At 42.8% G+C, this 10330-nt stretch overlaps 1 protein-coding gene across 2 annotated transcripts in view; it reads right to left on the reverse strand.

The window, feature by feature from the left end:
• Positions 1-9758, reverse strand: part of VIPR2 (vasoactive intestinal peptide receptor 2) — a 49147-nt gene extending 39389 nt beyond the window's left edge. For both annotated transcript variants that reach the window (XR_015801277.1, XM_014872242.2), the window contains exons 1-2: positions 9677-9758; positions 6589-6691 (exon numbers count right to left, since the gene is read on the reverse strand). Coding sequence is in view for 1 of the 2 variants with exons in the window: in XM_014872242.2 (XP_014727728.1) it covers positions 6589-6691; positions 9677-9727 (154 nt within the window). In the remaining variant the exon portion in view is untranslated. The remainder of the gene's footprint in view (positions 1-6588; positions 6692-9676) is intronic.
• Positions 9759-10330: the final 572 nt, after the last annotated feature.

The following is a 10330-nucleotide window of genomic DNA, read 5'->3' on the forward strand; positions in this document are numbered from 1 at the left end:
CTGAAACACTGGGGCTTGTGCAGGAAAATTTTGTTTATAGACACATTTCATAAATATATAACCACTAGGTGGCACTTTGTATTTGGATTTTAAAATTGTCACTTCCAAGAGTGGTTTAGCATTTTTTAAAACAGTTTAGGCATGCATAAAACATGAAAAAACAACAGAGTGCTTTGAAAACAAGTCAGAAAGTCGACAGCTAGCCTAGGGTTTATTTTTCAGTGTTTTGAGTTTTGTACTTAACTTGGCAGAGCAGGAGCCATCTCACCTCTTATGGGCAATGATTTCTCGACTGCAGGTCTGTGTGCCACAGCGTGGAACTTGGGTCACATGGGAATTATGAACGTATATGGACTGACATTCCTTCTGCATTTTCACACGAGTGATAACAAAGAAACCAAAAGGAAGCGCTGCACAAGCAGCAAGCTCGCAAACTGGGAGCAAAGCAGAACTGCCTAGAGTGGCAATAGCAACCAGACAGTCCCAAAAAAAGGCTGTTTCCACCTGCTACTGTCAGGGAGCAGGGACAGGCTGTGATGCACCTGGGGCTGCACCTGCCTTCATCCTCCTCAGAGCCTGTGCCTGCCCTGCCCTGCGGCTCAACCCTGGTGCCAGCCCTGCCTTTGTCAGGGCCCTGACCCACCTCTGCAGGCTGATGTCACCTGGCACAGGTGACACCTGATGACACTGACACCTGCCTGGCGCTGGGGCTGTCCTGGCTTGGGGGGAAGGACCTGCCAGACCCTGCTTGCCCAAAGCCCCCCTGCATGGACCTGCCTGCCTGCAGTCCTGTGACATTAAAAACAATAAAAACCATTAAAACATTGGCTACAGTGTGGTCAAGAAGCAGCCCCAGTTACTCAGAAACACTGAGGGAACGCCAGTGTAAAAACTTTTAATTTCTGGTCAACAAACACTACTTGTAGACAGCAAACAGAAATTTGAAATTCTGCAGTATACATCAGACTTAATGAGTTTTAAAAGAATGATGTAACCAATAGAGTTTATCTCATTTTAACCTAAAATATTTGCAGTTCATAGATTCTTCAAAAGCCAGTTCTATTTCCAGGAATTGCAAAAATACTGTTTCTGAGATTTCTAAGGGATTTCTGGATTTTCATGAAATTAAATACTTCAGAAGAAATGTCTTGGTACCCGTTAGAAGAACATCTTCCCTGTAGAGAATAAAAAATCTACTGGCCAGCTTTACATTTAATGTAATTTACATATTTTTAGGGTTCTGTGGGGAAATACAGGAATTGCCAGCTAAAGTTTTGGGAAAAAAGCCTCTCAAAAGAGAAAACAAATTTTCATCCAAATTTTCCAGGTAAATCCTGCTTTCCTATGACTTAAATTGTCCTTTGGAGACAAGGGTACTTATTTTGGTATGACTGGGCAGCATGCAAACCTTCCATAAGAACATTATTTTCTATTCTTGTGCACATACATTAAAGTGTGTATAGTCAAAGCTGTAACAGGTACCTTCAATGTTGTCCCAATTCTGACATGTTGTACATTCTTGAAAATTGCCATTAAAAATCAATCTCCTCTTCATATAAACCCCTCCACAAAATATTACAAGTCTCTATTAAGAAGTAGGACCATATATTTCTGCTAGTATGTATTATGTTTAACCCATGTGCTATTTGTTGTGTTGGCTGAAGTTTTTTTAGTGTTTTGGTAGTCAAATTTCCTTCCTTGTGGTATTTCAGCTTTGGATGAACAGACTGCCATGGCCACAGGTGTCTTTATCAGGACTGAAGTGCAAGAATATGCTGGGCAGTATTTCCTTCAGAATCTTCTGGGAAACACAGTAAATTCACTTATGGCTGTGCATTTTCCTTCTTCAGGGCTACAAATGCCATATATTAATGTCTACTGCTAAGTTTCTATTTAAATTTTGGGTAGAGCAGAAATTTCATGTCTTCAAAATCACTGTGGACACCTGGTGCTTCTTTTCCTTCCAAAAGGGTTTGTTATTGTCACTCAGTAAACTTCATTATGTGAGATTTTTAAATAAGACTGATGAGGATGTTTTCTTGGTCTTCACAATTTTATTTACAGTTAGTAACTTTTCAGTAGGAAACTCGTTTCATTCAAGGCTCTTTCTCACTTTTCTCATCCAGCCTCCTTAAAAGACAAAGCTCTGCCTCCCTTCTGCCCTCAAATATTTAAGTACAGCTTCCACAAAGCCCAGACATTGTCAATACCATAAGGATCAGTTTTATGTTGTCATTAATAATGACACTTCAATCAGTGAAAGCCAAAACATAAAAATATCCAAAGCAGCCCCTTTGGCTTCCTTCATAAAAAATAAAAAATCATGAGCTAAAAAAGTAGCAACATAACTGTGCTACAGCTGGAAAAGCAGCAGCACAGAGATTCAAGAAAGCCAAAGCTGTTCTTCCAAGAGTTACAGGTGCTGCATGAAAGAAGTTCCATGACCCCCCCCATCTCATTTAATTCTGTTTTGAATGTTACCTCAGAGGACTGTCAGCACCACTGCAGTCTGAACTACTGACTCATTTTACAGAGGAAATAGCTTCAAAACTAAACAAAACCTGATGCAAGACCTTGATGAGACAGGGAGCCCTAAGAAAGGGGGAACCTTGAGAAGATTCTTTTTCATGTAGCAGAAGAAAGGCCTCATCTGGCTTTGTGCACTAATGTGGAGGATAGAGTGATCACGTTGGTGTGGTTATAGAGAGAGGAGTGTGTATTATACACAAAGGTGTGGGGGGGTGTGTAAATGCAAAATATGCACCTTTCTTCCTGGAAAAACAACCTTAACAGGTAAGCTAGTCAGATAAATTTAACTTCTGGACAACCTGCCACAGGTCCAACATTTGAATGTTCATCCCACTGTTCTGAACAGCTCTGTTGCATCCATCAGATCATGAGCTCAGTGCTGGAATCACTGAGGAAAATTCCATTGTCAGTGCAATTCAGGAGATTGGATTACACAGCAATATTGGTCCCTCTTGCTTTAAACTTACGAATAACTAAGAGCATTATTTTGCTTTCTTGTCTCTTTTAATTTCCTATTACAAGATGCATTATGAAGCTTCTCTTTGAGAGGTTTATGAAATTCTTTCAAAAGCCATTTTTCCTTTCATCTACATCCCTTCCTCAATGTTAAAATGCCATTTCAAAAAATTAAAAAGTCGTCTGACATATGGGTCTCACAAAAACATATTTTGGAATTCAAAATCTGAAAATTTAACTGTGCAGTACTCAGTCCAAGATGAATAAAAAAATCCCTAAACTTCATTTTTTTCATAATGACATCTTTTTTGGAACTTTTAGTTGTAGAACCCTGTTAAAAAAATCTCCTGAGTTTTAACATTTTTAACCGTAAGATTTCATTTTTCACTTAAAGGTGAAGAGAAATGAGCCAATTACTTTATAAGGAAAAATTCTAAGTACTGAAAAAAGGCAGAAATTTGCAGAAGGACAATTTTAATGTAATTTCAATCAGTTTTCTTGGGAGCTTTTTATTTAAGAAGACAAGCCATGGGTAGCAGATAAAAAACAAAATAGCTTTTTTCCATGTAGACCTCAAAATCACTAGTGATTATGAGCTAGTTAAAACGCAGTCCTTCTGCCCTTCACAAATATAGAAATGTGCACAAAGATGGAAGAACCTCACCTAAGCTTCCAGCTAAGTTCATCCATACCTCAGGGGCCAGATTATAGGAGGAAAGAAGACAACAAATGCAGATAGAAGCTAATGCAGTCTTCATAAAATAAGCAGCCAGATGTTCTAAAGAGCACTACAGAGAGGAGAGCACTGCCACAGGTCTTTGGAGAGTGACTTCTTCCCTAAATGGAGTATAATGCTGTCCACTAATGGAAAAGTATGTGCTAATGCCTGAAAATCCCCCAAAGGGTGCAAAGCAAGAGGTCTGGGTGTCTCACAGTTTGGCATTGGCAAATGAGCAGAATTTAGATCAACTGTGTCCTTTGGTTTCAGCAAATCCTTAGCATTGCTCAGGGGATACTTGCACTGTCTTTATACAGTGTTTCTTTGCAAAACACACTATTGCTTTCTAAGCCTTGAAGTTAACAAGTGCTTCACAGACTTCACAGACAGTGATTTTAGGTACAATGTAAAAAATATTCAGCAAAATTCTTCAGCCCATGTCTCGAGGCAGCTCAGGTGTAAGATCATTTTACCATGGCAGAGAACCCCCAACAGCCTTTCAATGTTTCCTTTTTACCTCCCTAACTGGGAGCTGAAAAGATTAGATAAGATATTCAATAGATAATTGCCATCTAGTTCAAAGAAGGAACTACTTGTCCCACACAATTCTCCAAAATTCAGAGGCTGTGCATGCCAGCCAGAATCTGGAGCATGTGACATAGAGGTGCAAAGGTTTCCCAGGTGCCCAATAAATTAATGAAAACGTTCCCACTGATTTTGATAATGGAGGTCTAAGCCTTCTGTGGAAAGCTCAGGGAACACTTTTTCCAAATTCAAGACAGTACGTTCACAAGATTTCATTAACAGCTTTTGTAAGTCAGGTAGCAAATACCAAAGCTAGAGAAGTATGACAAGGGCTGTATAACCATCTTTCCCATTCAGGAAAACGTGGAATAGCATTTGGGAATTTATTGTAAAGAATTATGTTTCCAATGTACTACAAGTTACACGTGGAGCTATAATTTGGACTAGTTCCAGCTTGCCAGTTTTCATTAGTAATTCTTCTTTATCAGCAGAGTATTACTGTTCAAAATAGTCCTTACTTCTTTGTATGATTACAGAGAACTTACTAGGAAAATAAGGACACACAAAGAACGTCTATTTTTGTAAATGTAAATGCATATATTTAACATAGGCTACTCTCTGGAGATTCTTGGTGAGGGCATCTGTAACAGGAAGCATAGAAAAAATTCTCCTGTAATATTAAACATGCAGTTTTCATCACCACGGGGGCTTTATTCCAGTCTCCAACAAAATGGAATATGCCTTTAGTTTCGGATGAGTATTCAATAAAATGTCTAAATCCTTTCACTGCTGTTTTGCCACTGTCTGCAGGGTTGAGTCAACACCATCAGGCATCCTGTGACCTTCCAAGACATGAGTTTTCTTTCAGAGCAGTTTGCCTTCAGGAGGCACCCCTCTCCCAGTGAAAAGTCTGGGAAGAAAACACTGACAGCAAACTTCTTTCTTCCCCTAGGGAACCCAAAACAAAACTGGTGTGCATCACAAAGATTCCCTTGGAGCAGTCCAGCATCTGGATCACAAAAGTGTGTCTTGAGGAAAGTTTGACTTTCAAAGCTACATAACAGTTAACAGCAAATTTATTGGTTCATGATTTAATTCATTAAGCTGGGCTACTAATTATTTCTCCATCTGGCTTCGCACTGGTATTATTTATGTAACAGCCATCTCTCTTCACCACTCATATATAAATAAAAGCCATAAACCTTATGGCTTTATTATTTATTCCAGATTAATTATTCCAGTAAGATTTTGCATTTTTTAAATTACTGATCTTGATTAATAAAATGAAGAAATTATAATAAAATACAAACTGCTGATGATCCTTTGAATTTTTTTTATTTTATACAAATTAGTGTTAGAATATGCACTGAGAGAGTTACACATTTAAATTGAGGAGAGGTGGAAAAAGCATCCTAAGTTGAGACTCATGTTTATGCCCAAAGAGCACTGCAGATGGCAGGTCTCTGAGGTCCCATAATCATCTTCAGAGTGCATTCAAAACAAAATGAACACAAAAAGCCCAAATAAACCACGTATTGACAATCTGAATTTATCTGTCACTTTTTTATTCCACTTGCTGAACAAACGGCTTTACCAGCAGCTTCAATTTACAAGAAAAATGCCATTTTTCCATAAACTTTTTTCTCCTCACATGAAGATGTAGGAAGGAAATCTAATAAAAACCCAAAACACCCCACAAAAAACCCCCAAACCAAACAAACTCCCCAATCCCAAAAACCTAACAAAACCCCCTATATCTACTATTCTTCCTCCTTCCATTAAATTACAGCTTGCTGTATCACTAGCTATATATTTCTCTTTCTATGCAGAAAGAAAATTAAAACAATAAAGTAACAGCGAGATTTGGGGTTTTGGGTGTAACATGACTGTCTGCTTTTCCCTTTGCACAACTCCATGGTCCTCTGGGTGTGAATCTCATCTTCAGTCTGAAACATTGTCAGCTTGGGAAACCCAGAGATCCTTCCTGCCAGCAAAGTATTGCTCTCAACCACAGCTAGGGAGAGATTCTTGGACCCAAGGCTTTCAGCTTTCCCTCAGATTTGCTTTTCCTGCTGTTCCTGTTATCACCAGCCTGCAGCTGCTCTGCCAGCCAGAAAATACTACAACAACATCTCAGCACATGAGAACGTGTTTGCTCCCAGCCAGGGCACTCTTGGCACCTGCACTCTCACCACATGCTTGCTGCAGCAGAACACTAAATGCAAATTGCATAAATTCCAAAATCTGTAAAATCCCAAGCATAGTCCAGACAACTATGGAAACTGCAGTCACAACAATAAAGAAGGTAAAGAGAGGAAATCTTCAGTATTCCAGTTATCTCTACATTACAGTTTTCTTACCTTTGTAGTCCACTGGCTTTGCATTCTTTAGAAGTTCCATGCACCTGGTTTCCTCCTTGTGAATCTCCAGCTGAAATCTGCATTCTGGATGGACACCATTCACCTGTGTCAAATTAACAAATGGGTTATGTCTTGAAACTAGAATTAAAATGCTTCAATGGAGAGTGCAACTACCAATAACAAAAGCCACAAGTTTAACTGGCACAGGTTTCACCCAAGCACATGCTAGGCATTTTTCACACTTGATGCCAATTTTAGCTTCTCACACATTGACTTTTCAGAGCAAAATGTTGAAATAATCTACTGGCTTCTTCCTGTAGCATTCATTTAGCTTTCTAGTACATTCCTCAATATTATTCCATCAGATCTTTTTCTCCTTAACACTCTGAGCTGGAACTGAAACAGGAGAGTAGATACATTTGCTTTTTTCCCCTTTGCAGTAAGTTAGGGAGCTGCAAGTTTAATACAAATCACAGAACATGAAAATTGATCAAACTTCATCCTCTTAGACATGGTAAATTCTGCTTTTCTTCCCTTTTCCACCACATATATTTTATCTCCTGAAGGCCCCAGAGTTTGATTATTTGATTCAAGCAAATGTTACACAAGAAGAAAACCCCACTACTTAAAAATTAAAGCACTAATGCCTTTACTGGTTCAAAGCCCTACCCTCAGTTCTTTGGTTTTCAGAAAAGTTCATGCATGTCCATTGGAAGAGACAGGAATGCAGCAGTACTGGGGAAAGAAACAGACCTTGGAAAATTGTACTGGGGTCAGCTGAATTCAGAGAGGCAGTCAGAGCCTCACAGAGAAACACAAACTCTTACAGAGTCTGTGAGAGACTGCATGGGAGAAATTACTGCAGGAGGTGGCAAATGGAAAAGCTGGAAACATCAGTGGAGCTGATGGGACAGTGATTAGCTCAAATGAAATCACATCTTAAATAAATAAAATGGGAATATGTAGTACTTCAGTCATTCTCACACCTCACACTTGTAATACCAAGAAAAATGTGGTGTCTCTCCAAGTTTCTGTCTTTCACATCTTTTAGGGGACATTTAATAACAGAATCTGGTAATGATCTCTGATACATGATACAGCACTTACAATAAATTATAATAATTAATTAAGTGGTGATTCTGGGCCCAGAACTCCAGATCCAGAGTTAGGACTGAGAACCTGGTGATGCTGCAGTCTCTTTGTGGAAAAACCACTTACACAGCTTTTAAAAATACAGTGCAAGAGCCAGAAGCATAACAGCTTATGACACGATTATGAAAACTCACAAAAATCTGTCCCTTCTCCAAATGTTTCATTTCACCATCTACAACATTAGAACCTGACTTTCTTTTTCATGTCTTTTCTTTAGGTTGAGCATTGAAACGATACGTTTCAAGTGCAGAATTCTTTTCCTTTCAAAGACACATATTTAACATAAACTAGGATTTCTAGAACTTATAACTTAAAGTTCAGCATTATACTGAAAATACCTACATTTTGGTATTTATAATCCATTTTGCAGATAGCTGCCATATAAAAGAAAAGTCCCATGTATACATGTTTTTAATAGCACTTTCCTTTCACAGAACATATTTTTGGATATTTTTCATTTCCAAGTACAAATATTCAGTAACTGACAGTGGATTTCCTATTCAGCAAGAAGTATAAGTATTACAATTACTAGGTCTTGGAAAGGAAGGTTCAATAAATAAAAATGTTAACTAAATGAAGGATAAGTCAAACTAGCTAGTGCAATTAAGAAGCCTGCTGAATAAACAACTTCTCTTTCTGGTACCTCAGAAATATCAGTGATTAATAGTAAAGGTTAATTTGAAAACATACATTTGTTACTACCCAAAGGTAGCATATTACTTTTCACAGCTGGGCTACAGGCTAAACTGTACTATACTTGGTTCTAATGCATCCAGTTCATTGAGATGGACTTCACAAAGCTGAAGAGATTTAGGGTTCCAGACTACAGGGCTCTGACCACCCTCCAAAGCACATCAGGATTTTGAGGGCACTCACCATTTTTAGGACTTGTGCTCATCCATCTTTCCCTCTGCCTAACCAACAGTAGGTTATCCTTTGTCACAAATGAATACAGAACCACATGTAAAGGTGGATTTCCAGCTCAGGAGTCTCTCTGCGTTTTAACCAGCTTAACAATTTCTAAAGCATCTAGACCAGCAGTTTGACAGATAAACATTTCCTCTGACAAGGAGCTTACACTCACCTTCAGTATGGTTTCCCGACTTTTGTGTTATACAGTAACAAAAAATTTAAAAGGCTTTTAAATTATTTTTTTTTGTATGTGTATCATATTTCCATCAATGGAACTTACTTTTACAAACTATTCAAGAAACGCTTGAAAATATAAAGATGATAAATGCAGGCGCCCTAAAATAGACTTCAATATTCTGAGTACTTTGTGCATCGCAATCTGTAAATATTACAGAGCAATTGTGGGTGTGGGGCTTTTCCCCCGACTATGACGGCCCCTGGACTTCTCCCGGGCAGCGCTCCTTAAAAACTCTTCGCAAACCAGCGGTGTCCACCGGCTCCGGGGAAAAACTGCGGGGATCAAGTGGCGGCTCCGCGCGGATGGGAGCGTGCCCGACGGAGCAGGGATGCGGAGCCGTCCCGAGGATGTGGAACCATCCCGGGGATGCGGAACCTTCCCGGGGATGCGGGGCCGTCCCGAGGATGTGGAACCATCCCGGGGACGCGGAACCTTCCCGGGGATGCGGAACCGTCCCAGGAACGCAGAGCCATCCCAGGGATGCGGAACCGTGACGGGGATGCGACGGGAGGGCAGGGGGAGCCCGGGGGTGTCGGCGGGGGCTGCGTGCCCGCTGCTCTGGCGTTCCCCGCCCGGGCACAGCCGGAGGGCAGCGCTGGGGGAGGCTCCGCTGTCCCGGAGCCTCCGCACCTGCCGCTCCTGCCGCTCCTGCCGCCGAGCGCCCGCGCCGGGAGCTGCGGGAACAGCCCGGAGGGCTCCGCACGGGCTCTCAGGGAAGATCCGTGGGGTCACCGCGCTCTGGAGCGGAGCGACTGCTGCCTCGGTCGGGCTGCTCCGGACACTTACCGGGCCCAGGCTCCAGCAGAGCGAGAGCAGGAGGATCGGCAGGCTCCTCATGCCCGCCCAGTGCCGGCCCCGCCGCGCTGCGCTGCCCCGCGGCGCTCCGCGGGCCCCGTTCGAAGGCGGGCAGCGGGCTCCCGGTCCCGCCCGGCACCATAGGGCCCGGGGCCGCTGCCGGCTCCCCCGGGGCCGCTGTCGGCTCCCTCAGCCCCGCTGCCGGCTCCCGCACCTGCCCCGCTCCGCCGCCTCCGCTCCGGCCCGAGCGCGGCCGTGCCCGCCGCCGCTCTGCGCGGAGCTCCTCCTCTAGCCCCCAGCTCCTGCCCGCCCGCCCGTGTCTCCCCAGCCCCTCTCTTCGCCTTCCTTTTCTCCTCCTCCCTCTGCTGCCGCCGGCGCTCCCCCCACAAGAGGTGCGAGCCGTGCCCCGAGCCGGGACGCCCCCCGCCCATCGCAGCTCCCCGCAGGTGCCGCCGCCACCCCCGGGTTGCTGCCGGGCACTGGGTGCCCCTCAGCCCTCGCTGCCCGCTCCCAGGAGCGGCAGAACAGCCTCTCCCCATGATCCACGCCCAGGGAGCCTGGGTGCCCGTGCCGGCAGCGCATCCTGCCCGCACTGGGTGCCTTTTGCCGGTGAAACCCGTAAGATCATCGAGCACAGTCCCCTCA

The sequence above is a fragment of the Sturnus vulgaris genome, chromosome 1 (genome assembly GCF_052056855.1).
Source record: "Sturnus vulgaris isolate bStuVul1 chromosome 1, bStuVul1.hap1, whole genome shotgun sequence".
NCBI classification, from domain to species: domain Eukaryota; kingdom Metazoa; phylum Chordata; class Aves; order Passeriformes; family Sturnidae; genus Sturnus; species Sturnus vulgaris.